Source organism: Salvelinus fontinalis, chromosome 2 (assembly GCF_029448725.1).
Source record: "Salvelinus fontinalis isolate EN_2023a chromosome 2, ASM2944872v1, whole genome shotgun sequence".
Lineage (NCBI taxonomy): Eukaryota > Metazoa > Chordata > Actinopteri > Salmoniformes > Salmonidae > Salvelinus > Salvelinus fontinalis.
The window spans coordinates 19,854,741-19,879,917 of NC_074666.1; the positions used below are offsets into that span (position 1 = coordinate 19,854,741).

Sequence of the window (25,177 nt, forward strand, 5' to 3'; positions counted from 1 at the left end):
AAAGCCGTTATTTTATCAGCTGTTTTCAGAGTGATTCGTAGCAGCTCTGTCACTGTCTGAAAAACCTGTCTGGGTTCCTTTGACAGAACACTCAGACTTTTTTCACTTCTTGTCTGAGTTGGTCTTTAAGTCTCAGGACTGACTGGCTAGTCTACGGGAAGCCCTCATCACTCACCTGATGTCAGGTATCACGTCAGTGCTGTGGTTACACCTGAGTCGTGACACCTTTGCTCTTATTGGACTAGTTTCAAAAAACATTTTCACCTACCTGCCACTTTCTTTCCTTTACAATATCGATTGTGTCTAACACCCCTCTCTGTTTCCTGTAGCACGGAGCGTGTGTTAATGCCATGGACTTGTGGCAGTTCAACTCTCTCCACGAAGCTGCCTCGAAGAACCGCGTGGAGGTGTGTTCTCTGCTGCTGAGCCACGGGGCTGACCCCTCCCTGGTCAACTGTCACGGGAAGAGTGCTGTGGACATGGCCCCCACCCCAGAGCTCAAAGAGAGACTCACCTGTGAGAACAGCATCTTCTCTCACACACACACTGACACACAAACACACACAATACACTCACATGCATACAAACATGGTCACACTGGCTTTATAGATTGTCCCTCCAATAAAATGTTTTGGGTTGTGTGTGTAACAATTTGGATGACATCGTCTTTCTCTCCGCCCTGTGTGTGTTGTGTAGATGAGTTTAAGGGTCACTCTCTGCTCCAGGCAGCGCGGGAGGCAGACATGGCCAAGGCCAAGAAGACCCTCGCTCTAGAGATCATCAACTTCAAACACCCACAGACCCACGAGACAGCACTGGTGAGACACACAAACACCCACACACACTACACACACCACACACACCACACAGGGCTGTAGTGTAAAAATTAACTCCTCTTGTGTTGCAGCACTGTTCAGTGGCCTCTCCTCACCCCAAGCGGAAGCAGGTCACAGAGCTGCTGTTACGTAAAGGTGCCAACGTCAATGAGAAGAACAAGGAGTGAGTGTCTTCCTGTTTACCTGACCTCTGTCTGACCTCATCCCCTAGTCATGACATAAGTGGTTATGTGGACTCAAACCTGTGGGTGCATGTGTGCGTTTTGTCGCTGCAGCTTCATGACTCCCCTACACGTGGCTGCTGAGAGGGCACACAATGACATCATGGAGGTGTTGCAGAAACATGGAGCAAAGGTACAGTATTCACCTCAACCATCCTTCCCTTTACCCATCCTCACCCATCCGTCCCTTCACCCATCCTCACCCATCCATCGCTTCTCCTGTCCTCACCCATCCGTCCCTTCACCCATCCTCACCCATCCATCCCTTCACCCATCCTCACCCATCCATCGCTTCTCCTGTCCTCACCCATCCGTCCCTTCACCCATCCTCACCCATCCATCCCTTCACCCATCCTCACCCATCCATCGCTTCTCCTGTCCTCACCCATCCGTTCCTTCACCCATCTTCACCCATCCATCCCTTCTCCTATCTTCACCCATCCATCGCTTCTCCTATCCTCACCCATCCATCCCTTCACCCATCTTCACCCATCCATCCTCTCACCCATCCATCCATCCCTTCAGCCATCCTCTCTACTGGTCTTTCTACTTGTATCAGCAAAGACGGGCAGGTTCAATGGAAACACCTGATCCGAGTGTAAATCTGATGCCATTTGATTGAACCCAGACCCTGGGAGGCATGATGTTTCTCTAACTAACTACCCAAAGACACAGAGATCTGTCTTCCCAGTGTCGGGTGGCAATCTGAAGTCGCCTGTTTTGGAGCTGAATCGCGTATAGTATTACTTAACGCACCAACAGTCCGGACAGTGGGAAAAGACTGTCTGGTTCTGAGAGCTCCATCAGATAAGAATGACCTAATGGATGGAGTGTTCAGAGCCTGCCATTCCCCCTGAAGATCTCACCTTAACAGGCTGTCCTTCTCTGATGCAGGCCTGGGGCAAGACACACACCAGGTGTACGCTGTTTAAAGCCAGACAGCCACTAAAGAGAATCCTCTTGATATCTTTCCTTGATAGATTTATTTCAATAGTGTCAGTGTTGTATGTTTTATATTGCTTTCTAAAGAAACACGGCCGAGACAGGCATAATAGAGGCTCTGTGGTGCTTTTGACAGCAGCGTTCGTTGAGCAGCTATCCAGAAAAGAGAAGCCTCTACAGACAGTGGTCCTTTAACTGTCATGTCTGGCTATCCCCCACAGAGACCCAGCACTAGTTAGCTGGGTAGGGAGCATGACAGAGGGAACAGACATCTAAAGTAAACAGTATTCACCTCAGCCATCCATCCCTTCAGCCATCATCCCTTCACCCATCCTCAGCCATCCATCCCTTCACCTATCCTCAGCCATCCATCCATTCACCCATCCTCAGCCATCCATCCCTTCACCTATCCTCAGCCATCCATCCCTTCACCCATCCTCAGCCATCCATCCATTCACCCATCCTCAGCCATCCATCCCTTCACCCATCCTCAGCCATCCATCCATTCACCCATCCTCAGCCATCCATCCCTTCACCCATCCTCAGCCATCCATTCCTTCACCCATCCTCAGCCATCCATCCCTCCAGCCATACATCCCTTCAGCCATACATCCCTTCACCCATCCTCAGCCATCCATCCATTCAGCCATCCTCAGCCATCCATCCCTTCACCCATCCTCAGCCATCCATCCCTTCACCCATCCTCAGCCATCCATCCATTCAGCCATCCTCAGCCATCCATCCCTTCACCCATCCTCAGCCATCCATTCCTTCACCCATCCTCAGCCATACATCCCTTCAGCCATACATCCCTTCACCCATCCTCAGCCATCCATTTCTTCACCCATCCTCAGCCATCCATCCCATCAGCCATACATCCCTTCAGCCATCCTCAGTCATCTATACCTTCACCCATCTTCAGCCACCCATCTTCAGCCATCCTCAGCCATACATCCCTTCAGCCATACATCCCTTCAGCCATCCAAAGTAAACAGCAGCACGTGCCTGACTGCCTGCCTGGCTGGCTGAGCAGTTAACACAGTCGAGCAGTGCCTAGTATTGGAGTTTTGCTGCTGCACTCAGATCAGTGTGTCTGTGGGGAGCAGGGCTGTGCTGTGTTGTTCTAAGCAGAGCCTCCCCTTTCATTGGAGTTGAATCAAATGAGGACATCCCAGGAGCTAAGAGAAACGGAGACGGTGCTGAATAAATAAAAGTCTGTCAGGAAGCAAACTTAGACATGCATGCTCTTATAGACACATTTACATATGCAGTAGACCTCCCAAAAAACGCTCACACACACACACACAAAATGGATGTGCACGCAAACACACTCCCAGTTCCTGCTCGGGGCTGATAGTCTCTGAAGAGCTCTAGCAGCCTTAGGGCTCAGCTGGGGAAAATTCATTCACAGCACAGCTCAATCCCCACAACCCCTCTCCTCACTCATTCCCTGTCTCCCAGATGAATGCACTGGACACCCTGGGGCAGACAGCCCTGCACCGTGCTGCCATGGCAGGACACCTCCAGACCTGCAGACTGCTGCTGAGCTACGGCGCAGACGCCTCCATCCTCTCACTACAGGGATTCACCGCCTCACAGATGGGCAACGAGGCCGTGCAGCAGATACTCAGTGGTACGGAGAGACAACAGAGAGAGGAGAGAGACAGCAAGAGAGAGAATACATGTGTGTGCCTGACAGCTCTGAATATGTGTGGGTCAGTGGAGGCTGCTGCGGGGAGGACTGCTCATAATAATGGCTGGAAAGGAACTAATGGAATGGCATCAAACACATAGAACCCACATGTTTGATGTATTTGATACCATTCCACTGGTTTCTCCAGTTATTACCACTAGCCTGTCCTCCCCAATTATGGTGCCACCAACCTCCTGTGGTGTGGGTTTGTGTTTATTTACCTTTATCTCCTCTCCATTCTATTCAGACAGTCTTTGTCGGTTCCATCGCTGTGTCTTCCATGGAAAGCGACTGTGCAGTGACAGAGTGACCTTTCTGCTGGCTGGGGTTGTGTTACACTGAGACACTGGTTGGTGATCATGTGATGTTCTTTTTTCTTGCCCAGAAAATGTACCAGTGAGGAACTCTGATGTAGATTATCAACTCCTTGAGGCAGCTAAAGCTGGAGATCTGGACACTGTGAAGGTAGGATTCTCATTTAAGTGTGTGTGCGTGCGTCTGTGTGGTCCTTACTCGCTGGCATAGCTAGCTGACTCACAAGAAAAAGAAGACTAATACACGACATGCACAGGACCCCATTTTCTACTACTCTTTGCCTTGGTATGTGAACTCACTGGACTGCATCACCTTCAACTCCCAACCTGCACTCGGGGGTAGACGTAACATAGTAAATGTACATCTGGGACACTCCATTAGTATGAAATGTTACGTTTCTTATGGTATGTATTCATTTATGGATGTCCGTCATCATTTCGTATATGTTAAGAATTGCCATTCGTACAATATGTTACAAATTATTTTGTATTTTATGAATTACAATTCTTTTGATATGTTACAAATTATGTTACAAATTATGATATGTTACAAATACAAAGCTTGGTGGCTATTGTTAGCTAGGCTAGGGGTTAGGATTTATGGTTAGGGGTAAGGTTAAGAGTTAGGTTAAAGGGTTAAGGGAAGGGTTGGCTAACATGCTAAGTAGTTGCAATGTAGCTAAAAAGTAGTAAGTATTTGCATTAGCTTAAATGCTAATGTTGTCTGTGATAAGTTTTGAACGCGCAACCTTTGGGTTGATACCTCACTTTTGTTTTTGTCTTAGGTAACCTTCAGTCATATGCAACCACACCAAACATAACATACTGACTGTATCATACTAATTTGAGTGTCCCGGATTTATGTTTACTATGTTACGTCTAGTCTATGATACCAGGCTGCAACTCAAGATATTGTGAGAATGTTTTGAAAACGTGCCATTTTCACCTCAGCTGCTTTTTCAGGTTTGATTTGATCTGCCTGTGCTGCTGTTAACTGAATGTTAGAATGAAACTGAGTGTGTTTCTCTTTTTCCACACTCACTCTCTCTGCAGACTGCCTGTGCTGCTGTCGGAATGTAAACGGTTCTCTCTCTCTCTCCTTGCAGTCATTGTGCTCTCCACAGAATGTGAATTGTCGGGACCTGGAGGGTCGTCACTCCACTCCGCTGCACTTCGCCGCCGGCTACAACCGTGTGGCGGTAGTGGAGTACCTGCTGCATCATGGGGCCGACGTCCACGCTAAAGACAAGGGGTGAGTCTTTGGCTGGCTTGATGGCTAGCTGGCTGACTGTCTGTCTGGCTGGTTGGCTGCCTGGCTGACTGACTATCTGTTTGGCTGGTTGGCTGCCTGGCTGGCTGGCTGGCTGGCTTACTGTCTGTCTGGATGGTTGGTTTGCTGGCTGGCTGGCTATCGGTCTTTCTTTCTCTCTCCCTATCTGTCTGTTTGTCGCTGTCTATTAGCTCAGAAATCTGCATGTGTCTGTCTATCTCCTATCTCTACAGTGCTTTCATCTTCTCTGCTCCACTACTCCCCTGATGATATAGAATGTTATGTCTGTCTATGGTAGAAAATGACAAGATTATGTTGTAAAATGCTGTTTGTGCATCGAATAAGGATTCTCAGTACTCTCTCGTCTGTGTGGGCTGAGTTGGGCCTCTGGGGCTTGGCGCTGGCAATTGATTTATGATGGCTTGGTGATAAAAGCTACAGCCTGCATTCCATAGACTGAGTTGGTGTTTGTGTACTATGAGGTACCAGGGAGGAGATGTCTCTGGTCTGGATAGCTGATAACAATAACCTTGTCTTGGGGGCTAAACCCTGGTTTCTATACAATGACAACAGTCTTCAAGGCAGAAACTATCTGATGTGAAGTATTCATTTCTTTAATACAAATCCTAACCTTTTGACCCATTCCACACATCTGTTGTTTGTCACGTATTCAGGAGCATGTGTCTTAACTATAAAATGCTGTGGCTCAGTTCTGCTCATTGGGTTCTCAGCGATCACCTCCGGGTGATTGTTGACCAGCTCCATTATTGAAATAATTAATCGATATTAAAGTATGATTGTTTGAAGAAATAACAAAGTCTCTCTCACTTGGTTACAATATACCACGACGTGTCTCTGTAGTGTGCCCTCTGGCTACATCTCTAATATTAGACCCTAGACATTACAGAGTATGAGGAGGCATCATCTTCTAACTCTCTCTCTCTCCCCTTCTGTCTCTCTCTCTCCCCTTCTCTCTCTCTCTCTCTCTCTCTCTCTCTCTCCCCCTTCTGACTCTCTCTCTCTCTCTCTCCTTTCTCCCTTCTGTGTCTCTCTCTCCTTTCTCCCTTCTGTCTCTCTCTCCCTTCTCCCTTCTGTGTCTCTCTCTCCCTTCTCCCTTCTGTCTCTCTCTCTCCCCTTCTGTCTCTCTTTCTCTCCCCCTTCTGTCTCTCTCTTTCTCTCCCCTTCTCTCTGCCTCCCCTACGTACTTTGTCTCTCTCTCTCCCTCCCCTATGGACTCTCTCTCTCTCCGCCCTTCGGACTCTCTCTCTCGCCCTTCTGTCTCTCTCTCTCTCTCTCCCTCTCTCTCCCCTTCTGACTCTCTCTCTCCCCTTCTGACTCTCTCTCTCCCCTTCTGACTCTCTCTCTCCCCTTCTGACTCTCTCTCTCCCCCCTTCTGACTCTCTCTCTCCCCCCTTCTGACTCTCTCTCCCCCCTTCTGACTCTCTCTCTCCCCTTCTGACTCTCTCTCTCCCCTTCTGACTCTCTCGCTCTGCCTCCCCTTCTGACTTTGTCTCTCTCTCCCTCGCTCCCCTCCTGACTTTGTCTCTCTCTCCCTCTCTCCCCTCCTGACTTTGTCTCTCTCTCTCTCCCCCTTCTGTATCTCTCTCTCCACTTCTGTATCTCTCTCTCCACTTCTGTATCTCTCTCTCCACTTCTGACTCTCTCTCTCCCCATCTGATGCTCTCTCTCTCTCCCCCCTTCTCTCTCTCTCTCCCCCCTTCTCTCTCTCTCTCTCCCCCCTTCTCTCTCTCTCTCTCTCTCCCCCCTTCTCTCTCTCTCTCTCTCCCCCCTTCTCTCTCTCTCTCTCTCTCTCTCTCTCCCCCTTCTCTCTCTCTCTCCCCCCTTCTGTCTCTCTCTCTCCCCCCATCTGTCTCTCTCCCTCTTCTGTCTCTCTCTCTCTCTCCCCCTTCTGACTCTCTTTCTCTCCCCCTTCTGACTCTCTCTCCTTCCCTTCTGACTCTCGCTCTCTCTCACCCCCCCTTCTGACTCTCGCTCTCTCCACCCCTTCTGACTCTCGCTCTCTCCCCCCCTTCTGACTCTCGCTCTCTCCCCCCCTTCTGACTCTCGCTCTCTCCCCCCCTTCTGACTCTCGCTCTCTCCCCCCCTTCTGACTCACCCCCCCTTCTGACTCTCGCTCTCTCCCCCCCTTCTGACTCACCCCCCCTTCTGACTCTCGCTCTCTCCCCCCCTTCTGACTCTCGCTCTCTCCCCCCCTTCTGACTCTCGCTCTCTCCCCCCCTTCTGACTCTCGCTCTCTCCCCCCCTTCTGACTCTCGCTCTCTCCCCCCCTTCTGACTCACCCCCCCTTCTGACTCACCCCCCCTTCTGACTCACCCCCCCTTCTGACTCTCGCTCTCTCCCCCCCTTCTGACTCTCGCTCTCTCCCCCTCTTCTGACTCTCGCTCTCTCCCCCCCTTCTGACTCACACCTCCTTCTGACTCTCGCTCTCTCCCCCCCCTTCTGACTCTCGCTCTCTCCCCCCCTTCTGACTCTTGCTCTCTCCCCCCCTTCTGACTCTCGCTCTCTCCCCCCCTTCTGACTCTCGCTCTTTCCCCCCCTTCTGACTCTCTCTCTCTCCCTCCCCTTCTGACTTTGTCTCTCTCTCTCTCTCTCCCCTTCTGACCCCCCCCCTTCTGACTCTCGCGCTCTCTCTCTCCCCCCTTCTGACTCTTGCTCTCTCACCCCCTTCTGACTCTTGCTCTCTCACCCCCTTCTGACTCTGGTTCTCTCTCTCTATCTCTCTCTCTCTCCATCTGACTTTGTCTCTCTCCCTCCCCTTCTGACTTTGTCTTTTTCTCTCTCCCCCTTGTGACTTTGTCTCTCTCTTTCTCCCCTCTTCTGACTTTCTCTCCCTCTCCTCCTGACTTTGTCTCTCTCTCTCTCCCCTCCTGACTTTGTCTCTCTCTCTCCCTCCTTCTGACTTTGTCTCTCTCTCTCCCCCCTTCTGACTTTGTCTCTCTCTCTCCCCCTTCTGACTTTGTCTCTCTCTCTCCCCCCTTCTGACTTTGTCTCTCTCTCTCCCCCCTTCTGACTTTGTCTCTCTCTCTCTCCCCCCTTCTGACTTTGTCTCCCTCTCTCTGCCTCCCCATCTGTCTCCATCTCTCTCCATCGATGTATCTCTCTCTCCGTCTCTTTCAATCCATCTCTTTCTCTCTGTCTCTCTGCAGAGGTCTGGTGCCCCTGCACAACGCCTGTTCCTATGGTCACTATGAGGTGGCTGAGTTGCTGGTGAGACATGGGGCATCGGTGAACGTGGCAGACCTGTGGAAGTTCACTCCTCTCCACGAGGCTGCAGCCAAGGGCAAATACGAGATCTGCAAACTGCTCCTCAAGGTACTATACACCACTGAACTCAGGCCTGAGGGACTCTACAACAGAGTTTGTCATTCAAAATATCTCTGGAGGCTATCACGCGTTCTCAACCCCTGTCCCTGTCTCTGTCTCTCTGCGTCTGTGTCTCTCTGTCTCTCTTTGTTTTGAGGGCTTTATTGGCATGGGAAACATAAGTTAACATTTTCAAAGCAAGTGAAGTAGATAATCAACAATACAAATGAACAGTAACATTGCACTCACAAAAGAATAAAGACATTTCCAATGTCATTATGTGCAAATAGTTACAGTACAAATGGGAAAATAAATTAACATAAATATGGGTTGTATTTACAATGGTGTTTGTTCTTCACTGGTTGACCTTTTCTCGTGTCAACAGGTCACAAATCTTGCTGCTGTGATGGCACACTGGTATTTCACCCAGTAGATATGGGAGTTTATAAAGATTGGGTTTGTTTTCCAATTCTTTGTGGATCTGTGTAATCTGAGGGAAATATGTGTCTCTAATATGGTTATACATTTGGCAGGAGGTTAGGAAGTGCAGCTCAGTTTCCACCTCATTTTGTGCGCAGTGTGCTCTTGAGAGCGAGGTCTGCCTACGGCGGCTTTTCTCAATAGCAAAGCCATGCTCACTGAGTTTGTACATAGTCAAAGCTTTCCTTAACTTTGGGTCAGTCACAGTGGTCAGGTATTCTGCCACTGTTTACTCTCTGTTCAGGGCCAAATAGCATTCTAGTTTGCTGTAGTTATCTTTTTGTATTTTCATGATTTGGTTGGGTCTAATTGTGCTGCTGTCCTGGGGTTCTGTGTGGTCTGTTTGTGTTTGTAAACAGAGCCCCAGGACCAGCTTGTTTAGGGGACTCTTCTCCAGGTTCATCTCTCTGTAGGAGATGGCTTTGTTCTGGAAGGTTTGGGTCTCTCTCTCCTTAAATACCTTTTACAGAGAGGTACTGTAGAAAGTCATAACAGTTTAGTCATTTAATTTTATCACATGCTGAAGCCCATTGGTAGTTAAAGACTGTTTATTACGGCTGAATAATAGACAGGAAAAACACTTGTATTTTATGGCTTATTTTCATTACACCTCCGGTCATGATTTGATCACTGGAGAGAACAGGATGTGTAATGTTTTCCTTCTCATCGGCGTTAAGCAGGGCCAGTTTATGTGACTTATAAAATATGTGAAACGTGCATCTGAGCTGTAAACTGGGGAGTTATTTTTGATTGCATTAGCATATAAAAACGCTAAGAGCTGCTTGAGCATCTAACTTCCCACCTCATAGTTAGAGGGGAGAAGTGTTTCATTAAACTTGATGCACATCATAAGAATAACCCTGCTGAATAAATTACTTTTTTTTAGATTCTGAGTTATTTCAGAAGTTCTTATCACACGCTTTCTCAACCCGTCTCCCTCTGTTTCTCACTTTGGCATTTAAGAAACCAGCCACCATGTGTTCACCAGCCCATATTCACTGCAGCAGCCAAGAGGCACATATTTCCTAGGTTTCATGTCAATTAAACTATACTCACTGCTGTCCCTTAGCAGTACATGACAAGCCTCTCTGCTCTGGTGGTTCCCTCAGCATGGGGCGGACCCGACCAAGAAGAACCGTGACGGCAACACTCCTCTGGACATGGTGAAGGAGGGGGACACGGACATCCAGGACCTGCTGAGAGGAGACGCTGCCCTGCTGGACGCTGCGAAGAAGGGCTGTCTGGCCCGCGTCCAGAAACTCTGCAGCCCAGAGAACATCAACTGTAGAGACACACAGGGACGCAACTCCACCCCCCTGCACCTTGCAGGTAAGAATGGCCACCAAGACATAGCCAGGGGTACATACAGACGTGACCCACCCAAACTGACTTCTGTTGCTAAATATCAAGTTCTGTTGACAAATAACAGTGTTAGTTATACTTGTCAGAAGGGCCAGATTTGATTAATTGTTAAATGACTTACCATGTAGAGAGTCCACTCAGTGTCCTGAGTAACTGGCTGAAGTAGGTCTGCAATCTAATGTAATCTCATGGACCCACTGTGTTTACAAGCTGAAGCTAGGTGTGATTGTAGACTCCCCCAGTGTGCCCAGATGGTCGGGCTGTGGGGCCAGTCTGCCCTCCCTGTGTCTGTGAAGCTGGGAGGCTGTGGCTCATTGGATGGGGGACAACAGATGTGTGAAAGGAACTAACAGTCACTGTAGGGAATAGGGAACAGCACCGGCCTGGGACAACAGCTGACCTGACAACCCACACCACACCATGTTTCACTACAATATAAAGAGAAATCGCTAGTGCTCTGTCAACAGCACTAAGTGCATATTATCGGATGTATTAGGTTACAAAATCCAACTTTTTGGATATAATGTTAATAATATGGCGGAGAAAGACCCCACTGAACGATTCAGAACATGAACAATCATATTTGTCTTGGTAAAATGTTTTTTATAACATAAGGATGAGATGTGAAATGACGTCACTAAAGAGCGTTTTCACCCAGTCTGGGTAGAGTGGATGGACACCCTACAGTATGACCTCTCTCTAGGTGGCGGAGGAGCAGCGTAGACTCCCCTCATCTCACACACGCTCAATCTATCTTTTATTTATTTATTTATTTTATTTAACCTTTATTTAACTAGGCAAGTCAGTTAAGAACAAATTCTTATTTACATGATTGCCTACCCCGGTCAAACCCTCCCCTAACCCGGACGACGCTGTGAGCCGCCCTATGGGACTAAGGATCACGGCCGGTTGTGATACAGCCCGGGATCAAACCCGGGTCTGTAGTGACACCTCTAGCAGTGCCTTAGACTGCTGTGCCACTCCATTTCTACCACAGCTTGTTTTCACAGTGAACCTTCAGACAGCACAGGAGAGGATGGGATGAATGGTGACTCAGTGGTTCCAGCTTGTATGGCTCCCTGCACTAACTGTCTTTTTTATTCAGACATTTGGAACAACACAAATAAATAATCATAACATTTAAAACTCTATAAATATGAATACAAAAATAAGACTCATAAATATCAAAAAGAAGTAACAAAGACCAATAGAAACAAATTGTAGTATTTAAAAAAAAAAAGAGAGAATCAAATTATTACACTATTACCCTATTGCTAACAGAAAACACAAAACTAATTTGCACAAATCCTATATCACACAAATACACATTGAATAACACACTTATAAAGAAGAGAACATGATTATTGCACTTCGAACAAGAAACACAAACTAAATTGCACAACTAATTGCATTAGTACTGTACAAAGTTACAGGTGCGCTATTTGATAGATTCCTCTGCTCCCCCTACCTCGGGCTTCCAATGGGGAGACCTGAGGTCAATAATGAGTGTTGATTAGACTAAGTTCTGGAGGGGAGAGGAGTAGAGGAGTAATGTGGGGGAGGGGGGTGCGGAGGGACAGAGAGGAGCGGTGCGGAGGGACAGAGAGGAGCGGTGCGGAGGGACAGAGAGGAGCGGTGCGGAGGGACAGAGAGGAGCGGTGCGGAGAGACAGAGAGGAGCGGTGCGGAGAGACAGAGAGGAGCGGTGCGGAGGGACAGAGAGGAGCGGTGCGGAGGGACAGAGAGGAGCGGTGCGGAGGGACAGAGAGGAGCGGTGCGGAGGGACAGAGAGGAGCGGTGCGGAGGGACAGAGAGGAGCGGTGCGGAGGGACAGAGAGGAGCGGTGCGGAGGGACAGAGAGGAGCGGTGCGGAGGGACAGAGAGGAGCGGTGCGGAGGGACAGAGAGGAGCGGTGCGGAGGGACAGAGAGGAGCGGTGCGGAGGGACAGAGAGGAGCGGTGCGGAGGGACAGAGAGGAGCGGTGCGGAGGGACAGAGAGGAGCGGTGCGGAGGGACAGAGAGGAGCGGTGCGGAGGGACAGAGAGGAGCGGTGCGGAGAGACAGAGAGGAGCGGTGCGGAGAGACAGAGAGGAGCGGTGCGGAGGGACAGAGAGGAGCGGTGCGGAGGGACAGAGAGGAGCGGTGCGGAGGGACAGAGAGGAGCGGTGCGGAGGGACAGAGAGGAGCGGTGCGGAGGGACAGAGAGGAGCGGTGCGGAGGGACAGAGAGGAGCGGTGCGGAGGGACAGAGAGGAGCGGTGCGGAGGGACAGAGAGGAGCGGTGCGGAGGGACAGAGAGGAGCGGTGCGGAGGGACAGAGAGGAGCGGTGCGGAGGGACAGAGAGGAGCGGTGCGGAGGGACAGAGAGGAGCGGTGCGGAGGGACAGAGAGGAGCGGTGCAGAGGGACAGAGAGGAGCGGTGCAGAGGGACAGAGAGGAGCGGTGCAGAGGGACAGAGAGGAGCGGTGCAGAGGGACAGAGAGGAGCGGTGCAGAGGGACAGAGGGGAGGGACAGAGAGGAGCGGTGCGGAGGGACAGAGAGGAGCGGTGCGGAGGGACAGAGAGGAGCGGTGCGGAGGGACAGGGAGGAGGGACAGAGAGGAGCGGTGCGGAGGGACAGAGAGGAGCGGTGCGGAGGGACAGAGAGGAGCGGTGCGGAGGGACAGAGAGGAGCGGTGCGGAGGGACAGAGAGGAGCGGTGCGGAGGGACAGAGAGGAGCGGTGCGGAGGGACAGAGGGGAGGGACAGAGAGGAGCGGTGCGGAGGGACAGAGAGGAGCGGTGCAGAGGGACAGAGGGGAGGGACAGAGAGGAGCGGTGCGGAGGGACAGAGAGGAGCGGTGCGGAGGGACAGAGAGGAGCGGTGCGGAGGGACAGAGAGGAGGGACAGAGAGGAGCGGTGCGGAGGGACAGAGAGGAGCGGTGCGGAGGGACAGAGAGGAGGGACAGAGAGGAGCGGTGCGGAGGGACAGAGAGGAGCGGTGCGGAGGGACAGAGAGGAGCGGTGCGGAGGGACAGAGAGGAGCGGTGCGGAGGGACAGAGAGGAGCGGTGCGGAGGGACAGAGAGGAGCGGTGCGGAGGGACAGAGAGGAGCGGTGCGGAGGGACAGAGAGGAGCGGTGCAGAGGGACAGAGAGGAGCGGTGCAGAGGGACAGAGAGGAGCGGTGCAGAGGGACAGAGAGGAGCGGTGCAGAGGGACAGAGAGGAGCGGTGCAGAGGGACAGAGAGGAGCGGTGCAGAGGGACAGAGAGGAGCGGTGCAGAGGGACAGAGAGGAGGGACAGAGAGGAGCGGTGTGGAGGGACAGAGAGGAGGGACAGAGAGGAGCGGTGCGGAGGGACAGAGAGGAGCGGTGCGGAGGGACAGAGAGGAGCGGTGCGGAGGGACAGAGAGGAGGGACAGAGAGGAGCGGTGCGGAGGGACAGAGGAGCGGTGCGGAGGGACAGAGAGGAGCGGTGCGGAGGGACACAGAGGAGCGGTGCGGAGGGACAGAGAGGAGCGGTGCGGAGGGACAGAGAGGAGCGGTGCAGAGGGACAGAGAGGAGCGGTGCAGAGGGACAGAGAGGAGCGGTGCAGAGGGACAGAGAGGAGCGGTGCAGAGGGACAGAGAGGAGCGGTGCAGAGGGACAGAGAGGAGCGGTGCAGAGGGACAGAGAGGAGCGGTGCAGAGGGACAGAGAGGAGCGGTGCAGAGGGACAGAGAGGAGGGACAGAGAGGAGCGGTGTGGAGGGACAGAGAGGAGGGACAGAGAGGAGCGGTGCGGAGGGACAGAGAGGAGCGGTGCGGAGGGACAGAGAGGAGCGGTGCGGAGGGACAGAGAGGAGGGACAGAGAGGAGCGGTGCGGAGGGACAGAGAGGAGCGGTGCGGAGGGACAGAGAGGAGCGGTGCAGAGGGACAGAGAGGAGCGGTGCAGAGGGACAGAGAGGAGCGGTGCAGAGGGACAGAGAGGAGCGGTGCAGAGGGACAGAGAGGAGCGGTGCAGAGGGACAGAGAGGAGCGGTGCAGAGGGACAGAGAGGAGCGGTGCAGAGGGACAGAGAGGAGCGGTGCAGAGGGACAGAGAGGAGGGACAGAGAGGAGCGGTGTGGAGGGACAGAGAGGAGGGACAGAGAGGAGCGGTGCGGAGGGACAGAGAGGAGCGGTGCGGAGGGACAGAGAGGAGCGGTGCGGAGGGACAGAGAGGAGGGACAGAGAGGAGCGGTGCGGAGGGACAGAGGAGCGGTGCGGAGGGACAGAGAGGAGCGGTGCGGAGGGACACAGAGGAGCGGTGCGGAGGGACAGAGAGGAGCGGTGCGGAGGGACAGAGAGGAGCGGTGCAGAGGGACAGAGAGGAGCGGTGCAGAGGGACAGAGAGGAGCGGTGCAGAGGGACAGAGAGGAGCGGTGCAGAGGGACAGAGAGGAGGGACAGAGAGGAGCGGTGTGGAGGGACAGAGAGGAGCGGTGCGGAGGGACAGAGAGGAGGGACAGAGAGGAGCGGTGCGGAGGGACAGAGAGGAGCGGTGCAGAGGGACAGAGAGGAGGGACAGAGAGGAGCGGTGCGGAGGGACAGAGGAGCGGTGCGGAGGGACAGAGAGGAGCGGTGCGGAGGGACACAGAGGAGCGGTGCGGAGGGACAGAGAGGAGCGGTGCGGAGGGACAGAGAGGAGCGGTGCGGAGGGACAGAGAGGAGCGGTGCGGAGGGACAGAGAGGAGCGGTGCGGAGGGACAGAGAGGAGCGGTGCAGAGGGACAGAGAGGAGCGGTGCAGAGGGACAGAGAGGAGCGATGCAGAGGGACAGAGAGGAGCGGTGCAGAGGGACAGAGAGGAGCGGTGCAGAGGGACAGAGAGGAGGGACAGAGAGGAGCGGTGTGGAGGGACAGAGAGGAGCGGTGCGGAGGGACAGAGAGGAGGGACAGAGAGGAGCGGTGCGGAGGGACAGAGAGGAGCGGTGCGGAGGGACAGAGAGGAGCGGTGCGGAGGGACAGAGAGGAGCGGTGCGGAGGGACAGAGAGGAGCGGTGCGGAGGGACAGAGAGGAGCGGTGCGGAGGGACAGAGAGGAGGGACAGAGAGGAGCGGTGCGGAGGGACAGAGAGGAGCGGTGCAGAGGGACAGAGAGGAGCGGTGCAGAGGGACAGAGAGGAGCGGTGCAGAGAGGAGCGGTGCAGAGAGGAGCGGTGCGGAGAGGAGCGGTGCGGAGGGGACCAGAGGGGGGCTCAGGGTGGAGAAGAGAGAAGAATAGCAGTGTGCTCACTGTCCAGAGGCCTCATCACACAACGGCAGAACTGTATTTTTTTCTCTTTCTGCTCAATTTCTTACACAATAAATTGCTGCAGTGGCATAGGGTCACCCCTGCTATGAAGCTGAGCTAGTTTAAGACCTTGAAAGAATAGTGAAAAGAAAAGAGGGAGAAAGAGGCAGAGAGGGATTGAGATGAAACACCAGCCACATGGTGCCACGCTAGAATGTGAGGACTAAAGACACCATGTTGCACAGTTTTCATGGTAATACATATGAGCACATTTGTGTCTGTATTAACCATTGTGTGTTTGCGTCCCCCCCCCCCCCCCACCACCAGCTGGCTACAATAACCTGGAGGTAGCAGAATACCTGCTGGAGCATGGAGCTGATGTCAACGCCCAGGACAAGGGGGGTCTCATCCCCCTTCACAACGCTGCCTCTTATGGGGTGAGTAACTCACCTCCTCCCTCTCTTCTCCATCCTATGGAGCCCAACAAGTATTGACTACTTTATTATTTCTAACGCCAGAATAGTTTACTGAGCCAATCAGAGCTCCTCTCTACTCCTGTTCCCCCACATGGCCTCTCTGTGCTTCCTCCTTATGACAAACACAATTCGTTGTGTTCCTGAGTGTGAGGCATTGTGGCGTGTGTGTAAATGGTGTGATGTAGAGGTCCCGCCAAGGCTGAAGGAACTCATAAAGTTTTCATATAACACTACATTTCATAATTCATTTAGTAGGGAACCCTGGCGCCGCCTAGTGAGGGAGACTTAGTGGAAACACTGGCTGATATGGAGATGATACTGAGTGGTCACAGAGGAGTAGAGAGAGACAGAGCACAGCATCACTGACAGTAAACACTATCTAGTCTACAGTAAATCAAATAGGCCAAGTAACTGTTCAAGCCACAACCAAACTCTCTCCCAACCTAACCAAACTCTCTCCCAACCTAACCAAACTCTCTCCCAACCCAACCAAACCCTCTCCCAACCCAACCAAACTCTCTCCCAACCCAACCAAACTCTCTCCCAACCAAACTCTCTCCCAACCCAACCAAACCCTCTCCCAACCCAACCAAACCCTCTCCCAACCCAACCAAACCCTCTCCCAACCCAACCCTCTCCCAACCCAACCCAACCCTCTCCCAACCCAACCAAACTCTCTCCCAACCCAACCAAACTCTCTCCCAACCCAACTCTCTCCCAACCCAACCAAACCCTCTCCCAACCCAACCAAACCCTCTCCCAACCCAACCAAACCCTCTCCCAACCCAACCAAACCCTCTCCCAACCCAACCAAACCCTCTCCCAACCCAACCAAACCCTCTCCCAACCCAACCAAACTCTCTCCCAACCCAACTCTCTCCCAACCCAACCCAACTCTCTCCCAACCCAACCCTCTCCCAACCCAACCCAACCCAACCCTCTCCCAACCCAACCAAACCCTCTCCCAACATAAATGAAACACAATCTCAGTGACAGTTCTGACCATTGAGACAACACAAATGGGAAACTGGGCCATTTGTTAGGCTAATAAGCAGCAGGAATGGCCGTTGTTTGTTTTGTTTATGCCATTGTTTAGTCCAGCAGTAGTGTGTGGCCCCTGGGGACATGATTAGTCCCAAACAGGAATCTCAGAGCAGGCTGCTGCTTACATAACAGTCCTGGGTTCAGTCCACGCCCACCCTGCTGCCCCTTGGCATGGTTCCTGCAACCTGCTCCTCCTCCTCTTGCTGCTGCTTCAGCCCAAGTATCGGCCAATGTGCTGCTTTGACCGCCTGTGTTCCATAGGGTCACTGTGAGTGGTGATGAATGTCATTGGCTCGGCTTGTTACAACATAGTGTGTTGGAGGAGTGCGGAGCACAGAGGCCAGTCTGTCCAGCCGGCTGAGTGGGCCACGTCCAGCCGGCTGAGTGGGCCACGTCCAGCCGGCTGAGTGGGCCACGTCCAGCCGGCTGAGTGGGCCACGTCCAGCCGGCTGAGTGGGCCACGTCCAGCCGGCTGAGTGGGCCACGTCCAGCCGGCTGAGTGGGCCACGTCCAGCCGACTAGCTCAGTGAGTTGTGACTCCTGAGAGTGAGTCAGAGCACAGCATATCACTACATTGCTGCGATCTTAAAACACATTGACGCTTTCTGTAGAAACAAAATGCACTATAGTTGTCAGAATGATGGTTGATATGGAGGGATGATATGGAGGGATGTATAAATTCTATGATTCTATGATAAAATGATGAGTCATGGATTTAACTGATTCACTCTTTAGTTCATTGAATGACACATTTTTCATTCATACATTCAGATTTAGCCTAACACGTTCCTGTTTCTCCCTCAGCATGTGGATATAGCTGCTCTCCTGATCAAGTACAACACGTGTGTGAACGCTACAGATAAGTGGGCCTTCACCCCGCTCCACGAGGCGGCTCAGAAAGCCCGGACCCAGCTGTGTGCTCTGCTACTGGCCCACGGAGCTGACCCTAGCATGAAGAACCAGGAGGGACAGACGCCACTGGACCTGGCTACGGTATACACACACACGGATATACACACACACGGAATACACACACACAGATATACACACACACACATACACACACACGGATATACACACACACGGATATACACACACACAGATATACACACACACGGATATACACACACACGGATATACACACACACGGATATACACACACACGGATATACACACACACGGATATACACACACACAGATATACACACACACGGATATACACACACACAGATATACACACACACAGATATACACACACACACATACACACACATGGATGCACACACACACACACACATTTGTAATTACCTCAGGGAGTGACCTCACTCTGCCATGTAATACTGTAATACACAACCGTAGCTTGTTATGATGTACTGATTTTAATCATGTTCTGATTATCAGAAACTTCGGCGATTACGACCTTCCTTCTGATTAATGAGCTTCAGTGCTCTCGGAAAATATTCAAACCCCTTCACTTTTTATTACATTACAGCCTTATTCTAAAATGTATGAAAAAAAACATTCATCAATCTACACACAGTAACCCATAGTGACAATGCAAAAACATACGTATTCAGACCCTTTACTCAATACATCTCCACAGAATAACTCTGAAGCTCTGGCCGCCAGCTCTAGGTAGAGTCTTGGTGGTTCCAAACTTCTTCCATTTAAGAATGATGGAGGCCACTGAGTTCTTGGGGACCTTCAATGCTGCAGACATTTTTTGGTACCCTTCCCCAGATCTGTGCCTCGACACAATCCTGTCTCAGAGCTCTACGGACAATTCCTTCAACCTCATGGCTTGGTTTTTTTCTCTGACATGCACTGTCAACTATGAGACCTTATATAGACAAGTGTGTGCCTTTACAAATCATGTCCAATCAATTGAATTTACCACAAGTGGTCTCCAATCAAGTTGTAGAAACATCTCAAGTATGATCAATGGAAACAGTATGCACCTGAGCTCAATTTCGAGTCTCATAGCAAAGGGTCTGAATACTTATGTAAATATTTTTTATTTATTTATTTTTAACCTCTTTTCGCTTTGTCATTATGGGGTATTGTGTGTAGAATGAGGGAAAAAACTGTATTTAATCCATTTTGGAATAAGACTGTAACGTAACAAAATGTGGAAAGGGTCTGAAAACTTTCCGAATGCACTGTATATGGTTTACTGTATAAATCAATGAATATCTTTACTATAGAATCCTCATTACATTGTGTCTGTTTCTTGTCTCCTCTGTCTCAGGCTGATGACATCAGAGCGCTGCTGATAGATGCCATGCCTCCGGACGCCCTGCCCAGCTGCTTCAAGCCTCAGGCCACGGTGGTCAGCGCCTCAGTGGTCAGTACAGCGGTCATCTCTCCAGCCTCCACGCCCGCCTGCTTGTCTGCAGCCAGCAGCATAGACAACCTGGCCGGGCCCCTCAGCGAGCTCACTGTGGCCGGAGCCACTGGGCCTGCAGATGGAGCCACCGGCTCCGACAGGAAGGACAGAGAGAGTACGTAAACCCTCCGACTTTTATATACAGTATATTATAATATTATACAACTTTGACAAGCCAAGGATGGACATTTTTCTTTGACATCAACAATGATTAAAATGACTTCGCATCATATTTTTATACATATGAGAAGCGGTTAGCCTGATTTGTCTGACGTATTTAATCAGTCTTGTCTGTTTTGTGTTTCATTCAACAGCCGTTGTAGACATGAACATCAGCCAGTTCCTGAAGAGCTTGGGGTTGGAGCACCTGCGCGACATCTTCCAGAGGGAACAGGTAAATGCACGTATCCTTGTGGTCCCTGTACGAGCCAATCACTTTCATGTTTACTGTTGCCCAATCATACACCTCTTGTCACTCACGCCACAAACCTAAAAAGCTCAACTCTCAATCAATCTGTCTTCCATGTTTCTCTGTCTGCAGCTGGTCTTTTCACTGGAGCTTTCCACAGTCAGTCAGTAGTATTGACTGCCTGCCTAATCCATAGAAACAGATCATCTCAGACTTTACCATGATGCATGGCCAGACACTGAAATTACCCTCATCCTGTAGAGTTGACTGCCCCCACTCGTCTCTCTATCACCTGCTCTTCTTTTCCCTCCCTCCCTCCCCTCTCTGCATGTATCTGCAGCAGCTCCAAGTGCCCTGTATCTCCTTGTCTCCAGCAGGATAGTTTAGGCTGACCTCTTCATCCCACTGCTGATTGGTTTTAGGGGGAATGTTGGGTTCCACGCAGAGCGGCGTGTAGTGTTGAGAGTGTGTGGAGTTCCATGCCAGGTGAAATCAGGCTGGGGACACGGTAGGGATGCTGGGACGGAGAGGGCTGTCATTTTCACATAGATGAGCAGATGAATCCCTACAGCAGGGAGCAGAGGGAGGAGGTCTGGAGAGCGGAAAAAATCTGACAGGTTTCTTTTCCTGATTGTTTAGACCGGCTCAATAGTTTGAGGCTCTTTGAGATAGCCAAGGATGAGGCTCTTTGGGATTGTGAGAGAGAGATAATTCAGGGGATATTTGCTCAGTGAATAAAAAAATCAAGGGTCCTCCACACACAGTCACTAACACACCCCACACTCACACCACGGCCTCTACATACAGTCTCAACGTTATACTCTATATGCGATTGTGTGAGCGTTTGTTTATTTGTCCATATCTGAAGGTTTGTGTTTGTGTGTGAGCTGAATGATGATGATGTATGCTGCTGTGAAAAAGGATTCTCCAGTGTTGTTGATCAGTGAACATGCAGTTTAGTAGTGAGTCACCCATTTAAATCCCTCTCTTCTCCCCATCTTCTTCTCCTCCACATGCTAAGTTTATCCCCTCAGTGGGTGGAGAGATTTTAAACAACTCACTGCACTGGCTGGATGACTGAGGGTGATGGAGAGAGAGAGGGAAAGCTCTGAACCTGACTCATATCTTGGTACAATGGGTCATGGTAGGCTGCAAAAAGTGTTAGAAGAAGGGCCCCAGCGACAAGGGTTGGAAACTTTCCGGGAAATTTCCGAAAATTTTCCATGGGAAGTTAAGGCCGGGAATTTGGGGAATTTTGCTTAAATTCATCAAAAACGTTAGCTTATAACAGTGAACCTTTTTTGTGGGATACACAAGGCAATTCTAGGTCTTGTGGCATATTTTGGTTAAACTATCCCCAATTTAATGGAATTGCAACCCTCTGCATGCACAGTGCATTCTTCCATCACATGTGCAGTGCACTTTTCCATCACATGTACAGCTGATTCTCAAGGTCTTGCGCACTAATGAGATGCTATTGAGCCCACACTACTACACTGTCTGAGCCAAAGACTACATGCTTTCTGGTAAGTTTTGATTGCAATAATGGGTGGGGTGAATATATTTTATATGACATAGATTATTTTTTGTTAACTAGTAAATAGTAATAATTTCTAACTTGTTAACAATTTCTGCTAGTTAGTTTCTGCTACCATGTGGGTTTTAGCTTGCTTGAGCCTGCTAACTGAGGAGTGTTAATTCACCTGTTTCCATAAATGTTTCATTTTAAAACATGCTTCTTACACAAAGGAGTTGTTTAATCGAACTACTTAACTATTTATCTGTACATGGAATTATATTTGTTTGTTTTTTTTACAAATGTTTTCTAATTATTACAGGAAAATGCCACGGGCACTATCTGATGTGTGGAGACATTTCACTGCAGCTAATGGAGAAGGAAAAGCTGTGTACATTTGCAAATACTGTGCCAAATCATATGTGAAGAATGCAACAAAGATGCAGAATCATCTGGCCAAGTGGATAAAGTTCCCTCAGCGCTCACAACAAGCAACCTGGAAAAAGTCCCTCTACTTCTATTCGAGGTCAAAATGATGAATCAGACACCTTATTGATAGCAACAGCTCATGGTCTTCCTGGAATCAGAAGTTTTTTTTGACTCAATGGAGGAACGTAGTCAGAGAAATTCTGATGAATGTCTTGCTCGACCTGTGTATGCAACTGGTTCACCTCTGATGCTCACATGCAGTGTGTATTGGAAGAGATGTCTGAATTGTCTTCGCCCAGCATACACCCCTCCAACCAGACATGCTTTATCTACGAATTTGCTGGATGAAGATTTCAAGTAAAGGTCAAGCAAATCATAGAGAAAGCAGACTGTATTGCAATCATCTCTGATGGGTGGTCAAATGTTTGTGGGCAAGGAATAATTAACTACATCTCCACCCCTCAACCAGTATTCTACAAGAGCACAGACACAAGGGACAATAGACACACCGGTCTCTACATTGCAGATGAGCTGAAGGCAGTCATCAATTACCTTGGACCACAGAAGGTATTTGCACTGGTGACAGACAATGCTGTAAACATGAAGGCCGCTTGGTCTAAAGTGGAGGAGTCCTACCCTCACATCACAACCATTGGCTGTGCTGCTCATGCATTGAATCTGCTCCTCAAGGACATCATGGCACTGAAAACAATGGATACACTCTACAAGAGAGCTAAGGAAATGGTTAGGTATGTGAAGGGTCATCAAGTTATAGCAGCAATCTACCTCACCAAGCAAAGTGAGAAGAATAAGAGCACCACATTGAAGCTGCCCAGCAACACCTGTTGGGTTGGTGTTGTCATCATGTTTGACAGTCGACTGGAGGGGAAGGGGTCTCTCCAAGAAATGGCCATATCACAGTCTGCCGATATGGACAGCCCCATCAAGAGGATCCTCCTGGATGATGTATTTTGGGAGAGAGTGGTAAGCAGCCTGAAACCTATAGCAGTAGCCATTGCACGGATTGAGGGCGACAATGCCATCCTGTCTGATGTTCAGACTCTGCTTGCACATGTCAGAGATCAAATCAGTACTGCCCTGCCCACTTCACTGTTGCTCCAAGCAGAGGAAACTGCAGTTCTGAAATACATCAAAAAGTGTGAAGACTTCTGCCTGAAGCCCATACACGCCGCAGCGTACAAGTTGGACCCCAAGTATGCTGGCAAGAGCATCCTGTCTGGTGCAGAGATCAACAAGGCCTATGATGTCATCACTACCGTGTCTCACCACCTTGGCCTGGATGAGGGCAAGATTCTTGCAGTCTGGAGAAGTACACTTCCAAGCAAGGGCTTTGGGATGGAGATGCAATATGGCAGTCGTGCCAACATATCTCATCAGCCACCTGGTGGAAGGGACATTAGGATCTGAGGCTCTTTCCCATGTTGCCTCCATCATCCTCCAAATCCCACCACCATCAGGCGCGCCAGAGCGCAACTGGTCCTTGTTTGGGAACACACACACCAAAGCACGCAACAGGCTGACCAATACAAGGGTTGAAAAATTGGTGCCCACCCGAGCCATCCTCAACAAGGTTGGAAAGTGACAGTGAAGATGAGGCCTTAGAGTCTGATGCTCAAGAGGTGTACATTGAGGAGGTCCAGGGAGAAGACATGGAAGCCTGAGAGGAAGACAACCAAAGCTTTAGTTTCTAGACCATCATTTTACAGATGTATGTTGGAAATGTTTTGGGAGATAGATGGATCATTCAATATTCCCTTTCTTTTGTTGTTCAGTGAAACATCCCATGTGAAGAGTCAACTCATTTAATTAGAGTTCAATTTGTAACTAAGTTGTTTTTTACATTTTTATTGGAAGGATTTAGTCATTTGCAATTATGTCTACGTGTTTGTTTATGTTTCTGTCTCCATATGATATGGTAAATATATCCAATGCAAGAAACATCGACATTTAAATGGTATTCATATTAATTCCAATATATTCCTGTTAATTCCCATATATTCCCGTTAATTCCCTCGGAAAGTTTCCACCCCATAATATTCCCTAAAATGTGCAACCTTACCAGCAACTACAATTTAATAAGAGATGAGAGAGAAATTCAATTGAAAAATAAATCCAAAATAGACATTTTAATGGAATTTTAAGTGTTCTGATTTGTCATTCCAAATGTCACATTAGCAGTAGACAGTGACTTGCTGTTCTCTGCACTGTTAGTGTCCCTTGGTTCTTATGATATTATGATTGGATGTGTTTGGACAGTCCGACGACTCCACCAATCTGATTGGCTGTGTTTAGAGCAGGCTGTCCTCTGCCCCTGCTCTGGTTGGCTGAATGTGCTGTTTCCATGTAGATTTCGCTGGATGTCCTGGCTGATATGGGCCACGAGGAGCTGAAGGAGATTGGGATCAACGCCTACGGTCACCGCCACAAACTCGTCAAAGGCGTGGAGAGACTCCTGGGAGGACAGCAAGGTCAGAGAGCCAGAGTTCAGCCAAGATTCTGCATGCTGGATCACATCCATATTCCATTCATCTTATTCCTTATTGATTTAATATTTAAGCATTTTCTTATAAAACTGCCTTATTGACCACACTGGCTTATTGAAGAGATTTGAATGTTTTTCAGGAGGACTGTTTAACCACTTCTGAAACAACAGATGACACTGCTGCTAACGCATACCGGATGTCTCTCAGCACAACCTCCTACTTATAGAACATCGCCTGTTAGCGCTGTTACCGTGGTTTCTCATTTGTTGTTATTGTGTTCTCGTCCCTCTGCTCCAGGTGCTAATTCGTACCTGACGTTCCACTGTGCCAGTCAGGGTACGGTGCTCATAGACCTGGCCACGGACGATAAGGAGTTCCAGTCTGTAGAAGAGGAAGTATGTACTCTACATCATTATCTGTTTCTACAATGGAAACAATGTTGATCCACTGATGGGGCCAGTAGATCTTTGTCATCAGACTGATGTAGGTGCCCTGTGCAGTACTCTCCCCTTTCTGACCCTAGCTGTGTGTATCTGCTTACAGTTGCAAAGTACGATCCGAGAGCACCGGGACGGGGGCAACGCAGGGGGGGTCTTCAGCAGGTACAACATCCTAAAGGTGAGTCATAGGCACCTGGAGAGGAGACAAATTCCCAAAATCCCTTTTCTGTCCTCAATAAACACCGCTCTGTGAAATATTTTAGTATGTAGGTCATTCTGTTGTCCCTGTAGTTGTGTATGAGTCT

General features: G+C 50.1%; 1 protein-coding gene across 6 annotated transcripts in view; it reads left to right on the top strand.

Moving 5' to 3' along the window:
* The window catches only part of LOC129813764 (poly [ADP-ribose] polymerase tankyrase-1-like), a 144,586-nt gene that overhangs the window by 114,995 nt on the left and 4,414 nt on the right, over positions 1-25,177 (top strand). For all 6 annotated transcript variants that reach the window (XM_055866272.1, XM_055866281.1, XM_055866289.1 and 3 more), the window contains 16 exons: positions 330-516; positions 697-818; positions 908-999; positions 1,112-1,190; positions 3,461-3,632; positions 4,078-4,157; positions 5,113-5,258; positions 8,444-8,609; positions 10,190-10,409; positions 15,996-16,105; positions 17,993-18,181; positions 19,437-19,689; positions 19,889-19,968; positions 24,297-24,417; positions 24,730-24,827; positions 24,976-25,050. In XM_055866272.1, coding sequence (XP_055722247.1) covers positions 330-516; positions 697-818; positions 908-999; positions 1,112-1,190; positions 3,461-3,632; positions 4,078-4,157; positions 5,113-5,258; positions 8,444-8,609; positions 10,190-10,409; positions 15,996-16,105; positions 17,993-18,181; positions 19,437-19,689; positions 19,889-19,968; positions 24,297-24,417; positions 24,730-24,827; positions 24,976-25,050 — 2,190 coding nt within the window. The remainder of the gene's footprint in view (positions 1-329; positions 517-696; positions 819-907; positions 1,000-1,111; positions 1,191-3,460; positions 3,633-4,077; positions 4,158-5,112; positions 5,259-8,443; positions 8,610-10,189; positions 10,410-15,995; positions 16,106-17,992; positions 18,182-19,436; positions 19,690-19,888; positions 19,969-24,296; positions 24,418-24,729; positions 24,828-24,975; positions 25,051-25,177) is intronic.